This window comes from Bombyx mori, chromosome 22 (genome assembly GCF_030269925.1).
Source record: "Bombyx mori chromosome 22, ASM3026992v2".
Classification (NCBI taxonomy): Eukaryota; Metazoa; Arthropoda; class Insecta; order Lepidoptera; family Bombycidae; genus Bombyx; species Bombyx mori.
The window spans coordinates 17,428,675-17,450,307 of record NC_085128.1 but is presented as its reverse complement, the minus strand read 5'-3'; the positions used below and the strand labels follow the sequence as shown (position 1 = coordinate 17,450,307).

At 35.6% G+C, this 21,633-nt stretch overlaps 4 protein-coding genes and 1 long non-coding RNA gene across 8 annotated transcripts in view; 3 read left to right on the top strand and 2 right to left on the bottom strand.

Annotated features, from left to right (window-relative positions):
• The window catches only part of LOC101746463 (radial spoke head protein 3 homolog), a 40,700-nt gene extending 36,817 nt beyond the window's left edge, over nt 1-3,883 (top strand). For all 3 annotated transcript variants that reach the window (XM_062675073.1, XM_021346730.3, XM_004924264.5), the window contains one exon: nt 2,323-3,883. In XM_062675073.1, coding sequence (XP_062531057.1) covers nt 2,323-2,336 — 14 coding nt within the window. In that variant the 3' untranslated portion in view covers nt 2,337-3,883. The remainder of the gene's footprint in view (nt 1-2,322) is intronic.
• Nucleotides 3,884-5,338: 1,455 nt separating this feature from the next.
• LOC101746608 (zinc finger protein SNAI1) lies at nt 5,339-8,067 on the top strand. The gene is made up of 3 exons (XM_004924265.3): nt 5,339-5,443; nt 6,990-7,248; nt 7,550-8,067. The coding sequence occupies exons 1-3, from the start codon at nt 5,339-5,341 to the stop codon at nt 8,065-8,067; spliced, it is 882 nt and encodes a 293-aa protein (XP_004924322.3).
• A 1,222-nt stretch (nt 8,068-9,289) lies between these two features.
• Nucleotides 9,290-14,622, bottom strand: RpS4 (ribosomal protein S4). Of its 2 annotated transcripts, NM_001043792.1 has the most exon segments (6): nt 9,290-9,449; nt 11,172-11,301; nt 11,511-11,682; nt 12,608-12,705; nt 13,853-14,111; nt 14,428-14,498. In NM_001043792.1, coding segments are annotated over 6 exon segments (792 nt in total). In that variant the 5' UTR covers nt 14,431-14,498; the 3' UTR covers nt 9,290-9,319.
• A 2,716-nt stretch (nt 14,623-17,338) lies between these two features.
• Nucleotides 17,339-19,961, top strand: LOC101740493 (DNA ligase 1). Its single transcript, XM_004924223.4, has 2 exons — nt 17,339-17,515; nt 18,264-19,961. Exons 1-2 carry the CDS (start codon nt 17,445-17,447, stop codon nt 19,900-19,902), a joined length of 1,710 nt encoding a protein of 569 aa, XP_004924280.1. The 5' UTR covers nt 17,339-17,444; the 3' UTR covers nt 19,903-19,961.
• Nucleotides 19,955-21,627, bottom strand: LOC110384903 (uncharacterized). Its single transcript, XR_002430267.3, has 2 exons — nt 21,347-21,627; nt 19,955-20,105 (listed from the first exon to the last, which is right to left on the bottom strand). It is a non-coding gene; the product is annotated as an uncharacterized LOC110384903 (long non-coding RNA).
• Nucleotides 21,628-21,633: the final 6 nt, after the last annotated feature.

The window sequence follows — 21,633 nt, the reverse complement described above, 5'->3', positions numbered from 1 at the left end:
GTTCTAAGGTCTTCAATTTTTACAGTACAACGACTGTCCCACCCTTTAAGCCGAAACGCATTACTGCTTCACAGCAAAAATAGGCCCCTGCCTATTTTTAGCAAGGTACCCACTACCCTTAGTGGGTACCTTGCAGTAGGTACGGATACTATAAATTTGGGATCATAATCATTCAAATATTGTCATAGGTATGGCCTGAACTGAGCAACACGTCTAAAATTGAGTACCTATACAGCCAAGCATTACGACCGAATCTGGTGATGATTTTTGTTTTTCTCCCGACCCGCGTTTGCACGCCGTTGCTACCTGTATATTTTCTGAAATACAATAAATGTAATGAAGAAATGTGATACTGAATATTTATGCCTCCTGTATACAACTTGTACAAAACCACAAAACCCCTTTCAAAATCAGTTTTAGTCGAAAATGTACTGACTGGATTAATTACTCTGCCACACGACAACTGGTGATCTCTTCCTGCAACATTATGTACCAACAAATCACCGAAAATACATTGCATTTTCGCTTTTAGCTCTGTTTGTTAAGGATAAAATTTCATTAAATCGTATTCCGAGTCGCGAAAAGTGCACTAGTATTGCAATAGCATTCAACCGAGCGAACAAATTGATTTTCAATCCTATGCTGGTGAAATTAAGTATTGTTTTGGCACGTATTTCGAAACAAATGTTTGTACAGCTGCAGCCCTGGGCTCAGAGGGCTTGGCTTGGTTTGGACAAACTTTTTGTACTCTTTATCTCGCCTCCATACAATACAATAATTATGTAAGGAGCTTAATGTTACAATTTGGTTCAGTCAATGAAAGAGCTATTACGGGTTTTGAAGGGACGACGTTTAAAATACATTTCAAACTGATATCATTGTTGAAATACTTTTAGTAATATGAGACATAGATTTTTTATTATATATTTTTTTCGTTTCGACTCTAATGCGGTCAACTATGAATAAGGTAATTTTATGTTTTAATTCTGTGCCTAATAAAACATTTGTGACCAGACCAAATCGTTCTCACAAATCACGGCAATATAGAATTTTTCCAAGTTTCCCTTCACGTCACAAGGTGGTATTTATTATTTACGTTAATGGAGAGACAAGCTTATCTCTCACCAGCGACATACAGACATAACAGAGATCATAAGTTGATTGCTTCGGTATATTGGACGTGTTATCGAAATCCTAATCATGCTGTACCTACTATTGGTGCAGGTATCAAGTAAAAGTAAAATTCATTACTTGGCGGCAGATTTAGACACATGAATGGTACCTACCCCTTGTACGTATGGTGTATTATGGTACCTATCCATACGAGCTTATATACCGCAAACGCCTATGCCAACTGTATCTAGTATATATAACGCACGAGATCAAATGAGATATATGTATATGCTATTGTAATACGTACCTATGTATATAAATCACTTTTCTTTACTTACAAAATCGTATTCACAATTACTCCCCACACAATCTGCATAAAGCTCACAAACAAATCGCTTTCGCGGGCTTTTAAACGGAAAGTTCATTAAAAATCAAAAGCCACGCTGCCGGTTGCTGACTAGCGGGCCGCAAGCAGATTATAAATGTTTTTTTTTTCATCTGTGTACGAATATGCTTAAAATTAGTTTTTCGTATTGCTTTTTGACATAGAGACTAGATTATATAGGCTATGACATTTTATAGAGCCAGATGATCACGGCCATCAGATGGTAAATGGTCACCAACTAGATACATAGAAGCCACGACCACTATAACACTATATCGTGGGAACGGTCGTGGATGTATTCTTCTCTACATTTATGGTTTTTTTCCCCTTAATAGTTATCCGAGATACTAACTCGTTATATGAAGAGTGACAAGTGTTATTTATTAACTTAGCTATATTTAAAATTCAATGCCTTTATATCCTTTATGCATTCAATTTTTTTTTCTACCTAAGCTGGTAACCTAGGAGGCTATGCCAGCGTAACCGAGCCAGTAGGTGAGCTCACGGGGCTCTAACCTGAGGACGTTGCTAACACTGGCCCTAGCATGAGCAGTATTCTCTTTTTTTTTTCTACCCATGCTGATAGCCTTGAGAGGCTATATAAATATATCAGCGTCGCCCTAGCGTGTAGGTGAGCTCTTGGGGCTCAAACCCCGAGGTGTTGCTAACACTGGCACTAGCAAGAGCCTCGCAGAATCTACCACCGTATCGGAAACGCGACCCACTGAGAAGATCCGGCGAGAAATTCAGTGGGCTGTGTGTGAGGGTATGTGAGACCTTTAATACGAAGTTATTGAAATATCATATAAGTTTTTTCGTTTCAGATCTCGAAGAATGACAAGACGTCGCGAAACAAATAATTACCTAAATTAAACTAATGAGGTCCTTTAGAGAATATGTAGTATTATTTAAAAGTATTTAAAATAAATTGTCAATTTTTTTATAAGACGAATAGAAAATTTGGCTCGTATTATTAAATTCAATGAGGTTTATATATAATCATGTTTATAATGTTTATTTGTGTTGTTGTGCCTTTTTAAATATGCACTAGTTTAAATATACATGCATTAAATTGGCATCAAATCTCTATTTTGTTTGCAAAACAGTATGGGTTAAGTAATTGATTTGTCAACCGCAGAGAGGAAGGAAGTGAGCAAAGAGGATACGTTAATGTCGCTTATTTATTCATATTATGCATATATTTTGAGATCCAGAATTTGTCACAAAATAAATAATTGTTTGCTGATAAGTTTCTCACTTTGATAAAAACTCAAGAACAAACGTTTTATCACATTTCATTTCGCTGCTTTTGAATAAAAACATTTTTCAATACATACAATTTTAATGCTCCAAAAGACATGATTAGAGTTTTAACAATTAACTTCTTTTAATCAATAAATAGGTGTTTTACTAAAAGCGGCCTTATTTTACTGATTCTTTTACTTTTTAATAATAATTTAAAAACAAACCCTGCTATTGCAAGTTACTTCTTTAAAACCTTTTTCTAGTGTCCGTGATGTAAGCAATAAACTTTTTATTCAATCGGTACCTAAAGATGATAAAAGGTTTATTGTTTTTTTATAATTTTTTAACAAATTATACAAGTAGATAGAATCTAATTCAGGCCGTAACTGAACAAATACAAACACAATGACGCAAAGGTCAACTTTCATAACCATGCAAAACCACGTTCTGTCAATTCTTCCAAAAAACCAATCCTCTAACCTCTACCTTTGTAGTAATTGAACGCCAACTTAGAATAAACTAATGGGCATTAACAAAAATACATTAGTACTTCGCGAATCTATAATTCATTTGAGTTTAACGCGATGTCAGGAGATATTTGTTGTGTTAAAGCTTGGCCATACACATGCACTTCATTTCTATTTACTTGTGTTCGCCCATACCTTAATCATTCAATCATGTCCATTATATTTAGTTACACTTTCTTTTTTTTATTGATTTTAAAGGTGTAAAAAAATAATATTATTTCATAATTTTCTTATTTTGATTGGTAACACAAAAGCTCCTAAAAAAAGGAAATTCGTTGAGAAACCGGGGAGGACATGTTATTTAATTGGTTTGTGTATTTTTAAAGAAAAACAAATAAATACTTCCAAATTATATATACTGATAAGTGGAATTTGGTTGACAAACACAAAGAAAAATAACTTTTTTTTCATATTTCAATAAATAGATTAAGTCGTTGTCAACATGCAAAATTCTTAGAAAATTCTAGTAGGTACCTACTTACCAGTCAGTATTAGTGACTTATTTAGTTAATAATTAGAGCATATTATCAAAGTTTAGAATTTTATAAACTGTATTATAAACTTACGTAGATGTTAACTGTCTTGTTGATTTAAAATAAAGATTATTAGTGAATTATTTTGTTTTTTTTAGCCTATTTCATTGTAGTGTTCTATTCTTTCATAATAAGTGCTACTTTTATGGTTTGATCTCGGAATTTTTACTGCATTATATTATTTCCTAATTAAGGTTGACGTTGCGAATACTTTATACGCCTGTAATGTATTCGAAAGGTCAGTGACCACGAAAAGTGAGACCGCTGATTGAAAATCAAGGTGCTTAGTGCGAGTTTTTTAACGTTGTCAATAGCGTAAAAGTTAGCTCATATTTGTAAGGAATGGGATCGTTTGCCTACGTTTGCTGTTAGGGGCGCTTTTCCAACTGCATACTAAATAGGGCTAACTTTTACACTATCGAGAGCGTTAAAAAACTCGCACTAAGCATACTGAGTGAACGGTCGAAGGTCACTTGAACACCTTATATAAGAACGGTCAGTTCGTTCTTTTTCGTCTTTTTATATGTCTGTCTTCTCAGAAGTCAAAAAATGTACTGCCGTCCGGTGGTCACGTACGCGCTCGTTCCATTTCTTTTCGAATTATTTTCAAATCTCTGTCTTAGTCTGTCTATGTCTAGTCATTATAGGTCTTATGTCTTGTCAAAGAGGTTGCACGCCACGACACTGAGATTGTAATGTATTGTATAAAATTTTCCGCGCAGATTACGCAGTGCGTGATGAACTGTATGATCACGAAATATGAGCTACAAAACGTCATTTATCCTTAGCCTACTACAATTTTTGATTTAACTTTTTGTTTACGATTCACCTTTGGGAGCGGTTAACTACAACACAAAAACTCTGAACCAGGTCGAAACATCAGAACAGCCTCCAACACGTCAAGCTTTTTTTTTATTGTTTAGGTGCCCACCTGGTATTAAGTGGTTACTGGAGCCTATAGCCATCTACGACGTAAATGCGCCACCCACCTTGAGCTATGAGTTCTAAGGTCTAAGTATAGTTACAACGGCTGCCCCACCCTTCAAACCGAAACGCATACACTTTAGCTCTTGGTGAGTACGACTTACCAAGAACTATTTACATCTCAACTAAGAATATCATCTGGAATTAACATTCCTACCACCTCAAGAGCTCTCCCAAAACTTAAGAGTATTTACCACAATATTGTACTTTGGTAAAAAAAATAACATCCCCAGCCAGCATCCGATAACAATAGTTTAATCACTGACCGATTTGCGGAGGGTGTCACGCTGATTTTCGGAGTGATCCTACCGCACTCCGCCCTCTGCCCTCTCGACTATAAAACTAGAAAACACCCCTAAATTAATCACAGTTAGATCTGCACTTGCGCCTACGCAACAGGTGCGGAAAATTTAACTAAAAAAACTAAACGCCAAAATTAATTCGTCCAAAAAACGAGTGCAACTAACAGTTTTAATCTTTTTTACGTCTAAAAATTAATGTTTTTTTTTTATTAATTTAATTAAATTGTTAATTAATAAACGTCAAGGGAAATGTCTCGCGTCGTGTCGCGAGTGGGTTTGTCGCGGTGTCGGGTTTCCCGAGCGTTTCCGCCAACGGAACTAGAGAAAGAGCTCGACGAAGACGTAAAGAGATGTGTGAGTTTCAATTTTGATATTATCACATTATTTTATTTGTATATATTTTTTTATTGCTTAGATGGGTGGACGAGCTCACAGCCCACCTGGTGTGAAGTGGTTACTGGAGCCCATAGACATCTACAACGTAAATGCGCCACCCACCTTGAGATATGAGTTCTAAGGTCTCAGTATAGTTACAAAAGCTGCCCCGCCCTTCAAACCGAAACACATTACTGCTTCACGGCTGAAATAGGCAGGGTGGTGGTACCTACCCGTGCGGATTCATAAGAGGTCCTACCACCAGTAAATAATATCTATAATATCTAGGTTTATTTAGAGTTTTGTATCTGTTGGAGAGGCTATGTTCAGCAGTGGACAGCGCAGAGGTTGAGATGATGATGATGGATGCTTAATATGGCTACGTTCCGCTGTGAGAAATATTAAATACGTCCATTACTTGAAATGTCTTGCTCGTCATATGTCAATGCGTACTCTGGCAAAACCCCTAAAGTATCAATAACTGTACAACGCTACAACTAAGTTGGATCAACGAATGTGTGGCGGTATCCATCATACAACGTAAGATATTAGACAGATGCCTGAATCTCGCTTACGACATTTTCAAGATAAGCTAGATGCAAGATAATAGGTACAAGTTTCGAACAACAATGTTTGGACCGTCGGTCTACCGAGCAATATCACCCGCTCGGTGAAAGATCTTCCCTTGGTCGTTATGCCCACAAATGTATGCTATCTACTTGTACTTATAGTTTTCGTTACTATATCAAAATTGACGCCGAATAAGGCACTATAGGTTTGACATTTGGAGTTTCGCTGCTCCGAATCGACGGATTTTAAGTTTATTTTCCTACCTATGTTGATAGCCTTGAGAGGCTATATCAGCTTCGCCCTTACATTTAGGTGAACTCACAGGGCTAAAACCGGAGTGGTACTAACAATGGCCCTAGCAAGTACAGTGCTTCGCAGAATCTACCACCGGATCGGAAATGCGACCCACTGAGAAGATGCGGCGAGAAACTCAGTGGGCTGTGTCTGTGGGAAATTTTTCAGTTTTTATTTATTACCTTTGTAGGTAGATGAGTATACATACCTGATGTGAAGTAGGCATGATTGTTTATGGACATCAACAATGCCAGGGGCACAGACAAGCCGTTGCCTACTGCAATTGTTTCGTAATTACAATTATGAAACCAGCAGCAAAAATTTTGAGCTGTTTTCCGAATGGATATATCGAAACTTATGTGAATTTGAATTTAATTGAAAAACATTGGAGTATCACTACATAGTATAAAACAAAGTCGCTTTCTCTGTCCCTATATCTGTCTGTCCCTATGTATGCTTAAATCTTTAAAACTACGCAACGGATTTTGATGCGGTTTTTTTTAATAGATATAGTGATTGAAGAGGAAGGTTTATATGTATAATAACAACCATTAAATACTGGAGAAATGAATAATAAATTACAGTTTCCGAAGCGAAGCGAGGGCGGGTCGCTATTGTTTTATAAGGTAGTGTTTCTATTTGTATTTTTTTATAAATGCAGGTTTACATGGAAACTGACGCAGAAGGATTCATATTACCGGTCGGAGGTTTAAGTGCCGCGAAATTAGTAGTCGGCGCTCGATTAGCTCCAGACGTCCACGCGCGGAACGCAGTCCTGTCTGTAGTCAGTCGGGAGAACCTCTCGCTGCAAATACGCATCGAAGCCGATATTCCGCCGCATCACGAACTTTTGCTGTGGCCCGACGAGCAGCTGTCGGCGATCGCTGCCGTACCGTTCTTGACGCCCAAGAATATATTCGGTAATTGTTTTTTTTTAGCTTATGTACAATGATTACATTGTTGCTTCACGGCAGAAATAAGCAGGGTGGTGGTACCTACCCGTGCGAACTCACAAGACGTCCTACTACTAGTAGGTAGGTTATATTTATGGGCTAGGATGACCGGTGTACGCCAATGAAAAAGTGACTTCCGTATTAAAAAGTAGTACGAAACTTTAATGACATGAAATGTATTTTAAACTTCCTAAATTAAAATGTAAGACACATTAAAATTAACAGTAACATTAAAAATATCCTGATTAAGATTGTTGTTTGATTGCAGGAAAGAATGAATACGTATGTCACGAGTGCAACTCACAATACGAGCACCCCAACCTACTGAAAGTTCATCTGTTGTTGGGTTGTTCGTCGCCAGACACCGCGCGTTTCTGGCGAACAATTACTAAACGACTCGGCGCTCCTAGTCAATCGGCATTCACTGTTTACTCGCGGCTACCATCGCCCACCATCATACCGGCTCTAGGCCCCGCGGAGCTAGAAGCCATCGCAGCTGAGTGGGGCAGATCGCGGGGGGCTCACGTATGCGTGTACTGCGGGAAAGCCTATTCAAGGAAATACGGTCTAAAGATCCACATTCGGACGCACACCGGTTACAGGCCGCTACGGTGTAGGTACTGCGCCAGAGCTTTTGGGGATCCGAGCAACTTGAACAAGCACGTGAGGCTGCACACGGGCGGCAGCGCGGGCGGCGCCCACGTGTGCCCCGCGTGCGGCCGCGCGCTGGCCAGGCGCCGCGACCTCGAGCGACACCTGCGCGCGCACGCCGCGGCCGACAGGTGAAGTCCGAAGGAAGAGACCGCGTGCAAACGCCCTTATGAAGCTCCGTCTAAACTGCAGTATTGCAGTATCATTTTTAATCTATAAATTGATCGTGCAAAAGGTACACGTCCATTGGCCCGCGCCGGACGCACCACAAATCATACATTGCAATATAAAACCCGTTGCGTGCGGTGCGTCCGGCGCGGGCCAATGGACGCGTAGCTTTAATCGACCACGTCCATAATTGCTAGTGGTGAATAGAAGCTCACCTGTGTACTTAGTGATAGTTTTTTAAAGTTCTAAAAGTTAACACTACTATGCAGTTGGAACAGCGCCCCTAGCGGCAAATGTAACGGGAATTAACTTTTACGCTATCGAGAACGCTATAAGCTTACTTACAAACACACATCGATTTTTTAATATATTCCATTTTCAGGAGCAAAACGTTGCTGTGGCTCACACACTAATGTACATGTAGTACAGTTTAAACGTGTTAACAATAATTTATTCGAATATAAAATAGTTCAATGTTCTTTGTGCAAATATGTTTTATTGGTTGTACAATTACATTATATTAACTTAATATTTTTTATTAAATTGACACATTTAAAAGGATCTTGACATAAAATCAGTTTCAATTGAATTGTGTTTCAATTTAGAGTGCAACAGCCGTTATAGCTGTTTCACTCTAAAATGCATAGTTGCTTCACAACAAAAATTAGCATCATGATATCAGTAGGTACGTGTTTTATTGGTACGTAATTTTTTACGTACGTAATTTTAGGACGTCTTGTAAGTCCGCACGGGTAGGTACTACCATCCTGCCTATTTCAGCCGTGAAGCAGTAATGCGTTTTGAAGGGTGGGGCAGCCATTCTAACTATACTGAGACCTTAGAACTTATATTTCAAGGTAGGTGGCGGCATTTACGCTGTAGTTGTCTATGGGCTCCAGTGACTACTTAACACCAGGTGGGCTGTGAGCTCGTCCACTGGGTATATGGGTGGCCATATAAGCAACAAAACAAAACTTTTTAAAAAACGAGCGTATGTTACATACAGTACGTATAGTATTAAAAGTACGTACCTTACCGTGCGTCCTAAGAACGCGCCACACCACCAGGTGTACCTATTACACGGAATATTACCATCGATCGAGTTTCAGACTAAAGTTAGCATTCGCTTGGCTCGGCCACTCGACAATGGCGGTCGCACAACAGCTTTGTATAAATAAAAGTCAATGTATATAGTTTTAAAAGTTTATTGTCCTTAACCCTACTGCGCGGCGACCTTGGCTGCGATGCGCTTGTCCCGCTCCTCGGCGATGGTGAGGCGGATGCCCTTGCCGCGCGGCAGCGAGATGTACGCCTTCGTGCCCTTGCCGATTATGAACACGTTGTTCAACCTGCACACATACATGCACTTGTGTGAGCCCGGGGACAAACATAACTGGGACAGTCTGTCCACCCACCAATGCAATATAAGAAAGGTTTCTATATCGTATGATCCTAACCTAGAACTGTAATATTATGGATGATTGAAACTAGTAACACTACATAAGTAACATAAACACAAGTAGACCAAGACCTCGAGTATCATTATATCTTATGATATAAAAGTGATCATTTTAATACACTGCTCCTGCAACACTTCTTTATTCAACTGACAGGTACCCTCCTCTTATAAATTCAATATGACTTGATTTAATTAATCCTAATCCATATATATAGAAATGAATTGCTGTTCGTTAGTCTTGCTAAAACTTGAGACCGGCTGGACCGATTTGGCTAATTTTGGTCTTGAATTATTTGTGATAGTCCAGAGAAGGTTTAAAAGGTAAATAAATATGAAAATGCTTGGAACTAAATAAAAATAACAATTTTGTTTTTCCTTTGATGTGTCCCCCTATCAACCGGATTCCTTTTGTTTGTTTTAAGTTTATTTTATACAAAAATCTTTTATTTATCGAATAAGGCACTATGAAGTCAGTCTGCCGGATCAGCTAGTCTACTAATAAAAGTATGACATTTCATAATTTGTGTTAGAGGTCAGTATGTCTATTAGAAGTGAGGAACGTCAGAACAAAAATCAATAAATCACATTTGATTTTTGTGAAAAAAATTAAAAATATGGCCAAGTTCATAATTTTCTAATTTAGAGTTACAACGAAATCTATCTATTGCTGTTAGCATCACTGTTTGGAAACCTAAATTCTGCATTCATGACTGTAGTACCTGTTGAGTTGTAAAACAAAAGAAAATGGATTTATCAGTCATTGACCAAACCAACTTGATATAGATTGTTTTTAATAAAACACTATAGGATATATGAGTATTTGATAAAATGCTGGCAGGAATATGAGGGCTTGATAAAATGCGGCTGAACATGCTACAGTGTTTCTAATGCCTGGTCAGGTAGTTTCCAATCAAACAACTATTTTAAATCACGTCATACGTTAATTAATTAAAAGATCAATTTAGGTTAAATGTAAAACTTAAACTATTATGGCTATTTCTGGTCCCAGACCATCGCAAATAGAATCATGATCATGTCTTTCATGGTTGTCAGGAACACTTGCTTCTGTATTCAGGGTTCAGTGGAATTTTCACTAATTTTTTTACCAATTTTTTCACTAATTTTTTTTATCTTTCTCCCAGTCATCACCAAATTGTTTTACCATGAAAGACTTTACAACTGCTTTTTTCAAATCACTTAGGCATTTATTTACATTAAGTGGTGCTATTGACTGGGGATGGGTCTTTCTTGATTTTAAGATGCTAAACCGTTTTCCGTGTTTATGGTTTTGTCGTGAGAAACTTGAAATTAGATATATCGGTTTTTGACACAATCAAAAGAGTCAATAATGAAAAATGTTAGGGATTTATCGGTATCTGTTCCGATCGCCATCGTTGTTTAGTACGATTTACGTAAATATCGGTTTATGTTCAGATCCGGGCATTTCGCGGACTGATTTAGAGCGGATTTATCAGTTTTCGACCAGGTTACATTAACCACAAAGCAAGAGCAAGATGTACGAGAACAACCAATTAGCATTATAAAAAAGAAAATGTCAAAATGTGATTTATCGGTTTTTGTTCTGGCGCTCCTCAAGTAATTATCAAGGTACCTCGTGGCGAAGGTGTGTCCCGTGGAGTCCTTGATGTGCACAATGTCGAAGGAGCCGGGATGTCTCTCGCGGGACACGATGGTGCCCACGCGCCCCAAGTTACGGCCTCCCGTGATCATACACAAGTTCCCTGTGGTACAATTCAAATATCTCATGTTTGTAAGGTTACTTGTGAAGACTAGTCCACTCAGTATATTTATAAAAGAAGTGGTACTAGACCTTACATTTACTGTTTAAAAATTTAAATGCTCTTTAACCTTTTAAAATCAACTTTCAATTCTTAGTTTGATATTATATATTAATTCTGTTAATTTATTTTTGTGTAAAACATTTACTAACCGGACTCAAACTTGATGAAGTCCATAATCTTCGTAGTTGCAATGTCTAACTGGATGGAATCGTTGACTTTGATAAGTGGGTCTGGATAGCGGATGGTGCGGCCATCATGCGTTACCAAGTACGGAACATTCTTAGGTCCGGTCGCCACACGCTTGACTTTACACAACTTGTACTGCAAAAAACATATTTAATTTTGCTGTCATTTAAATTCATGATATATGTGACAAATGTAAAATTTACAAGGCTTATATCCTATTTTAGGTTATAATCGTTATGATCATGAGGGAAGAAATAGTTTTCTAATTTTTATGCTATTTGTGGTTTTATTAAAATTAGAATTTTTTTCAATGCGTATATGTATTGTACGCATACATATAATCAAAAATTTAATTACTCCTACAAAAACTTAATCTATTAAATTTAAAAAAATTGATAGGCAAAATGATTGAAACATAGGCAGCCTGCCATCAAAAGAAAAAATAGGAGTCTTTGCCATTTTGGATATTAAAATACAGGTATAAGTGGTTATTTCAAATATGAATTTACATGTGGGTGGAAGAAAAGAGGGGAGAAAAGCAACATGGAATAGATTGTTTATAAACATTAATATCGACGCTTGAAAGCAAACATGACTAAGCGACAATGCATGAACTTTACAGTAGACTAATTTAAAGTTGAAATACCCAGAAAAAATTCTATTTTAATGATCTAGCTGTAGGATTGAAATTATTTTAATAGATCTAAAAATATATGTTTTTTGCGCATCGAATATGGTTTTTGCCTATCATTTATGTACAGAGCAGTTATTGTCGCTTAGTCACGTTTACCTTTCAAGCGTCGATATGACAAAATAGAATGAATGAAATAAAGACATGTTGCACATACCCCTGATAAAAGAAGAACCAAAAAGGTAGTGTAGTATATTTCTAATTTAAATACTTAGTGATTAATTAGGTTAGGTTAATTATCAGTTATATAAATAAAATACACAATATATAAATAAACCATATCAAATGTTTTTTGGCTTATTGTAAAATTGAATATTCCTTTCCTTATAGTTTAGGTTTAGCAATCTCTAGATTTAGCTTATAGCTCACCTTAGCCTCCTCAGGGGTGATACGGTGGATTGTGAATCTGCCCTTAACATCATAGATTAGACGAAACAGTTCATTAGTCTTCTCAATTGAGACAACATCTGAAAAACAAGGAAAAAATTATCTGATGTTATAGAAATTACTAAATGAAAGAACTGGTGGTAACTGGTGGAACTCTTGGGAGTCCATACAGTTAGGTACCACCACCCTGCCTATTTCTACTGTGAAGCAGTAATGCATTTCGGTTTCAAGGGTGGGTCAGCTGTTGTAACTATACTAAGACTTTAGAACTCATATCTCAAGGTGGGTGGTGGTATTTATGTTGTAGATGTCTAAGGGCTCCTGTAACCACTTAACACCTTATGGACTGTGAGCTCATCTACCCATCTATGCAAAAAGAGTCGTATTTGTTAAGTGTAAGAAAAAAAGCTTTAACTATTATGTAAATAATAAACTAAAATATGTTTAGCATGTATTAACAAATGAGTTCCACAATGAAGGAATGTGAAATTAAACTGCAAAAATATATAAATATACATGAAATTACTACTAGGGCATATGAGGTCTATAAAATCGAAGGCAGCTAAATCAGTCTCAAACATTCAGGTAAACTACAAAAATCGGCCCTAAACACGTCATTACGGATCCTCCCGATCCATCGAAGTACTGCTTTTGCTAGGGCCAGTGTTAGCAACACTCCTGGTTTGTTAATCCATTTTACGACATTAAGGCATTTAGCTGCCTTTGATTTTATAGGCTTCATATGTAAGCCGGCATAGGTTGGTATCACCGTCCCATCTGTGCCAAGAGAAAATATCAAGCCACATTAAACAACTACAAAATGTATTTTTGCCCCTACTCCGACCTCTGCCTTTATCTTTTCCAGGTTTAGAAAGTGCTCTAATCTTGTTCTTTTTTATGTCTTGGCAGTCCAGTAGGAGTATTGGTTTAAAATCACCAATATGATAAAATCAATGTATTGTTGTTGATATTATTATTATTACCTTTGGTTTTTTAAATGCTAATGGGACAGAAAAATATTATTTATTCAAATATTGTTCCAGCAGATTAATTACTTGTTTATTATTTATTACAGATGCAAATGAGAGAATTAGATTTGAGCCCTACACCCCAGCAGAGATTAATAGGAAAGAGAAATGAAGAAATTAGTTAAATTTCAAATATTTCATAATGTAATGTTTATTTTTTTAACTCTTTGATAAAATGACAAGTTTAAGAATAACTCACCCATAAATCCAGCAGGATAAGTAGGGTCAGTCCTAACTTTCCCATCAACCTTTATGAGGCGTTGTTTCACAATTTTCAGGACTTCGTTTCCGGTCAAAGCATACTTCAGACGATTCCTCAGGAAAATCACCAGGGGCAAGCACTCGCGCAACTTGTGGGGACCGGTTGACGGTCTCGGTGCATACACACCGCCAAGTTTGTCCAACATCCATGCTTTGGGAGCGTTTAAGCGCTTCAAATGCTTCTTAGGGCCTCGCGCCTAAAACAACGGTGAAATTGTAAAATTGTCGTGTGAAAAAACGACAGGTTGACTTTATTCAAGCATTCTCTGAACTATCACCACAGTAATATTCATGTAACTTATTTACTAACTTGATAAATTTGTTATAAAACTAAAGAGACTTCGACATATTTAGTCAACGACTTTTTCAGACAGTGTGTGTTTTTAACGACAAATACGGATCGAAATGTAATTTTAAGGCTCTGAACGAAATAGCCACGGTTTACACTTTCATGAAAACCTTATACACTAAGCGATTTTTATTGATTTCGGCAATATTGAAACACAAACTCACCATGTTGGACAAGTATTAAATCGAGAAAGAAACGTCAAACCCAAGATCAAAGTGAAGACAGTGAAGTTAATCGTTTGTCAAATGTCATTATAATTTTTTTGTAGAGCCCTGGATTCCAGTCTTTTCACTAAGTTTTCATTATGATTATTTTCTTTGATAGTTTAAAAAAATCTACTATAGTTGAAAAAATTTAAGTGGAGTGAAGAAGTGTAAGTTGTAAATGAGAAAAAACGAAATGAGATAAATGTAAAAGTATAACACTGAAATGGTGGAAAAAAAAGACTTCAGTAGATTTTTTGAAGGACCCCAAAAAGGAAAACAACAAGACCGGCAATTTTGTTTCAATTTTCCATCCTAAGAAAAAATATGGAGATGTTGCCTTCTATAGACGTATGACGTGCTCGTTGAATAAGTTTCTCACCGGATCTTTTCTAAAGAAATACAGACTTCAAATACACGTTCAGAAATAACTTCCGTATATATAATTAACTTACGTAGGTAATTTCTCGCTTTATAGCTAAACGGTACGATAGGTAGTCGTTTTAAACCATGATTGATAGGTGGCAGAATTAACATTTTTAAATCTATTAATTTCAGTTTAAATGTAAAATAATGCTGACTTTTTAACCTTTTAGTTTAAGCTTTTACACCTCTGATTCTTCCGAAAAGTCAATAAGTCTCTATACATTTCCAGTTTTTTATTGAGTTTTATCATATCTTGTTTCATTTTATATCATGAATTTGTGGTCATTTTTCTTGTTCATTTACTCTTAGTGTTAAGACTTAACTAGAGCAAAAATAAAATATATAAATTGATTTTTGGCTAAAAGACAAGAATCCAGGTCATTCACTAATGGTAAAAAGAAACAAAATATAAAATATACCGGTAAAATGGGGCGATTAGGGACAAATTCCAACTTTATGACCAATTTTAAGGTAGTTGTTGATGTTTATAATGCTATATCAGGATCAAAATGATTGAGTCATAAAACTATGCACCTAGCATTCCACTTTAAGCAAAAAAAGCAAAAATAAGTGTAATCCCTATTTACCCGGAAATTGCGGTTAATTGGGACGAAATGAAATATTTGCTAGGGTTGGCACTACTTGGTTTTAATTAATTAATTTATTTAGTTGCACCAACAAAGTGATCATCAATAAAAAACATTGAAAAACTGACAAAAGTACATAGCAGATGTCACCTCAATTATAAGTGCAATCGACAGTGCTTTAACTATATATATATAACTAAAACTTGATTACATTTATTTACTTATGATTAATTTATATTTACTTGGAAAATGATCCGCGACAGATTTGTCCTGTAAATTGTGAGACAGTAAAAAAACATCTATTTCATCACTTAAAATTAGTTCCGCGCAATCGGACAACTCCGAATGAACATTGACGGAGACCAGAGTAAGCACCTAAATTCGAACGAGTGGGCTTTCTTATAAACGGTTTATATTTCTTCGTTCTTGGTAAGTACTTAGGGGCTGATATTTTTATCTGGGTTAAGAGATTAGGTGTGTCGGCTATTCCATGGATTAATCAGATGAATACCCCCACTCTGAACAAATATTAAATATTTTATTATGTATTACTTAGACATTTTTGTCCACCTTGAGATTTCATTGTTCTTGTTACATGTCTGTGCAAAATCAACTTACTTATATTAAATTGCTTAGCTATTTTAACTAAAGACTTATTCCCAATTTCATAGGCTTCTATTGCTGTTTTTAATATTAAGGAATCATATCTCTTATAAGGCTTTGCACTCTTTGATACGTACACGCGAGGCATATCTAAATATAGAAAACAATACGTAGGTAACTGATAATATAAATATTTACCAAACAATAAAATAACACATTGATAATTCTGAATAAAAGTTCTAGACAAAAACATAATGAATAAACCAGATTTTAACCATCAAATTTAAAAAATATTGTTATAACTACATAGACAACCCTAAAAACCTGTACCTATTTATACTTAGGTCGTTTCCATTTCACGTATTCTCATCCCAATTGACCCTGTTTCGTTGTTATTTGTACCTAAGATGTCCCCAATATCCCCAAAAACAACAGATTTTTACATGTACTTTTATTTTTTCAAATACATTAAAACCAATAACAACTGAGACTTATCTTTAATATATATGATGGTTCAAACACTAAATAACGTTTATAAATCACAGTCGTCTTCTATTATTATCAAATAAATAAAAGAGAGCAAAGTTTCTAGCACTAAAATAATTACACCACAGGAAGTTAATTTGAAACGCGATTTTTTATAAGTTAGCAGCTATTATCATGCATATTCAGAGTTATTTTGTGAACTTTCAACATTCTACTAATAAACTACAAAAAATGGAAGATTTTGCAACGAATTTAAAACTAATATTGAGCGTCGAAAGATTTTCCCGATTCGCCTCTCAATCCCTAATCGCCCCATTTTACGGTACCTACTCAAGTTAGGACTTTTTGGCGGGAACGCGAGGAGTGAAATTGCGTGATTTGTTTTATTTTGTCTATTTAGTGTTTTTTCAGGCTTAAATGTGTAATAACGGTGGCTTATTAACTGTTTAATAGTTTAATATCTGTGAAAGTGCACAAATGTAAGAAAATGAAACAAAGCTGTTGGACGTAACTTCTCGGGATCCTCCAAAAAGTCCACTGATAAAATCTCAGTAAATGACCACCATTTTACTGAGATTATAATATATTTCATCCCATATCATCTCATATTATTTCATTTAATTTCATCCCGGTTTATTAATGTCTCAAATTAATCGTCTTCATTTCATTTCACTCCATGTTATCATTTTTCATAAAAATATCCCATAACATATCATCTCATTTCATTTCAATATCATATTTCATAAAAATATATATAAAAGATTAGGCAGTATGGTATGATACCTTTGCCTTTATATTTGGAAAAATAAAACTAAAAATAATAACTAAAGTCAGTAATTTTATGTGGTATGTTTTGTATTTTCGAGCTAAATATGAATGGAATCTTCTTCGGAGGATAGTTTTTTGTGGTCAGATGCTTCTATTGATACATCTGATAGAGAAGAAATGTAAGTAATCATGTGTATTATTCTAATTTCACTAAAGACAACCAATGTGAGGTTATAAAATACAAGCGTGTGTTAATTCAAGCCTTCCAAAATGGGTAACTCGAATTAGATTTATTGCTCTAACTTTTTAAATCTAATTCTTTATTAGATTACCCTCCATAACAACATAGTGTCGTAGATATATAACATTTAATACACAAATTCCTTGATTGTAAGTCGCAATATGAGCCTATAAAACTTCAGTTTTACCAAAACCAGTTTCTCTTCTGTTAAAAATACACGGTTTAAAGTAGTGCAATTTATGTTTCAATTATTATCATGTTCATTCAATGAACTTATTGGAATCTTTAGTGCAGTGGAAATTAGCTGAATAAATTATGACAATTCTTTGATATAGTTATGCTCAGTTAATATTCTGTCAATGACTGAATGAACAACTTAAATTAAATAAACTACGTGTCCTTGGCATTGCTGACGTTTATGAGTGGCTGGTGATCATCAGATAGTCTGTTTGCTCTTGCCAGTCTTCAAGGGCAATAATAAAAAGAATCTAGTAAAGTATTTAAAATGTTAATTAAAATATAAAAATAATAAACACGTGATCTAAACTGTAAATTATAAGTACAGTTACAAATGGTTGAGAACTCAAAGAATATGTAACTAGGTAGAAACGAGAATATAAATTAGCTAACTGATGCTGCAATGTAACCAACTGATGGCAAGGACTAATTTTTTATTTTGTCTACAGGGCAAAAGCTACAAATATAAATCAATCAGATGTAGACTCTGAATATGGACAGAGCTATAAAAAGAAACTTCACAAAGAACTCTTTGTAAATGGTGAACATGAGACAGAATCTAGGGATCAACCAACAGAAAAGAGTAGGAAAAGAAAAATTAAGACTGAGAAAACTGAAGAAACTGACAGTCCTAAGAAAAAAAAAATTAAGGTTGAACCTGAAAGTGATATTGAATTGAAAAATAATTCTAAGCACAGATTATCAGTAAACCAACAACATTTACCAGATGATGACTCAACTTATGATGAGAGCTATTTGAATCTACGAGTAAAACAAGAGCAAACATTCACAATTCCATCAGCACAAAAAAAAAGAAAGAAAAACCACAAGAGTGAGTCTGTGGTAAATTCTGAAAATGAAATTGAGTCAAACACCGAAAATAACAATGTTATTGCTGAATCTAACTTTGAGACTAGTACTTTGAGTCACCAAGCAGATTCTGAAGATTATGAAAGTAAAGCTAAAAAAAAGAAAAAAAAATCAAGAAATAAAAGTGAATCCACTGAGCAAGAAACTATCATTGAAGAAAAATTTACTGCTGAAGAGACTGTTGTAGAAACAAGACAACCAATAAGTAGTAGTGATTGCGATGCTAAGAAATCTTCAAAAGAAAATTTAGACAAAAGAAAAAAAAAGAAACATATACATAGCCACAGTGACTCTGAAGACAATGAAGAAGGGTCGAAAAATCGAACTGTTTCATGTCCAGAAGCTGTACGAGATCATGATATGCCAGAAATTGTAAATACCAAAACATCTAGAACAATATCAGAGAGAATTAGATTTGAGGAAGAAGAATCAGATATAGATGTTAGAACACTCGATAACCAATCCAGAAAGTTGAGAAACTATTTAAAAGCAAATGTAAATTTGAAGCCTGCTCTAGATCATTTGAAGGAGGAGGCACTTGTAACATCAGATGATGAGATATTTCTTATAAAATGTCCCAGTATAATTGATTTAGCTGCTTTCAAAGGTGTCAAAATCAATTTAGACAAAAAATGTAAAATAAAAATTAATAATCAGACGTATGAATGTAATTGGGACGAAGGAAAAAATAAGATAGCTGTTTTATCTCGTAATAAGAATAAAACTGTAATAAAAGGTTTACCTGTTAATGGTATGTTGTGTCTAAGAAAAAGAATACCAAAATTACATATACGAGAAGAGAATTATATGATAAATAATCAAAATAATTTTATCCCATTATTAGATACTAAATGTAGACATCCATTGTTTGGTGCAAATTACAAAAAAGCAATTAAAATACCTTTTTCTGTAGCTGAGAGATTGAGGGAAGTTGATCAACCACAAGATATTGATATTGTTGATATTGAATCGGAAAAGACTAAAAAGAAAAAAAAGAAAAAGGATAAGATAAAAATAGAAACAAGCTATGTTGAAAAGGATAATGAACAAACTAATGCTGAAGAGCTACCTCCCAAAAAGAAAAGTAAGAAACATAAACACACAAAAGAAACAGAAAAAGTTAAATCAAAGAAAACAAAACAAAAGAGACATAATTTAGACACTGCAGAAGCTTGGGAATCTGAGAAAGCTATAGAGGAGAGTCTCTTTAACTTTTAAGTCTGTTTAAATAAATATTTGTACATATATATTTTTCAAATAAATAGCTAAATATTTTGCTCCTGTGTTTATTTAATAATATAGGCAACATCAATATTGAGTAAATTCCTGAGCTCATAGATTTTAGAGCTTTAAGTTCATGCCTGTCGTCCATAGAAAAATGCCCCCATTTACGTTATGCTGAAGAGCTCCAAAGACCGTTTCTGAAATTGGCCGTTAGCTTATTTTTAGTACACAAAATAACTGGAATGGTTCAATACGGTAAATCAGTGAAGTTATTATTATTATTTTTTATTGCTTAGATGGATGGATGAGCTCACAGCCCCCCTGGTGTTAAGTGGTTACTGGAGCCCATAGTCGTCTACAAAGTAAATGCGGCACCCACCTTGAGATATAAGTTTGAAGGTTTTAGTATAGTTACGGTTACCCCACCCTCGAACCAAAACGCATCACCCCCGGTACAAATAGGCAGAGCGCTGGTACCTACCCGTACGGTCTCACATTAGGTCCTACCACCAGTAATCGCAAATTACCATTTTGCGGGTTTGATTTTTATTACATGATGTTATTCCTTCACCATGAAAGTAAATTGTGAACATTTATTAAGTACATATTTCATTAGAAAAACTGGTACCCGCCTGCAGGATTCGAACACCGTTGCATCGCTAGTTACGAATGCACCGAATGTCTTATCCTTTAGGCCACGGCGACTAATTAATCGGGAGGGATACATAAAACCGCATCTTAGTCTCTTTAAGAACAAAGCAGAGCGATATCGATATTTGTCAAGAGTTCCTGAATTAGGCCGAGAAAGTAATTAAAACCGCGCTGATTCTCGTATATCCCTATGGATACATTAAAGTTTGGTCACCTCTAAGAGAATTAGGCGAAGATTTGAAATGTCTTAATGCGTCTGCGCCGATTCAACTAAACCCGTCCATCACGATTGATCGAGTTAATTAGTCAATCACGATTGATCGCATCACTTAGCCTATTATGATTACTCAATTAAGTAGTGGATCACTATTGATCAAGTCACTTAATCGATTACAACATGCCCACGAATCGTCTAGTGAATAGAATTTTGGAATCTTCATAGCCTAAAGTAATCGTATCAAGCGATGCGATTATGTTGGTTTTAAAATCACACACACAGTGTAGGTACATTTTTAATGGAACTTTGCTTACAATCGTGGCATAAGGATCAAAGCAGCAAATTTGTGCAATTACTCGTGGCAGAACGAATTGAAGTCCGCAAAGTTAGGGACCACTATCCGTGTTCCACCTCGAAGCAGTCGTGCGTTCTGGTCTGAAGGATAGAAGGTTCAGTTGCTATAAAATTATGAGCTCCGGGAATAACTTAATATCACGTGGGCAGCGAGCTCGTTTACTTAGCAAGTAAAGGACCTTACAACTTATATTGGATTTTATACAATTACAGTACCGGTTTTTGACTTTACAATCAAGCTGCTAATTTTGTATGGACCACTTTTTGAACTGTCGGAAAGAGATTTGCCATTTTTAAAAACTGTTATCAGTCGGAGCGTGGACCAACAGAAAGAAATTTTGACTCGCTCTCTGCAGGCAACTCGGATCACAAGAAATGATCAATAGACGCAGACCTAGTTTTTACTTTTCGTTATCCATATGGAGAGTAGAAGTAAGGAGCACTGTGTATAAAAAATGTCTGAAAGCCTCCTTTCAAATTTGACAAATCAAGGAGGCGTCATA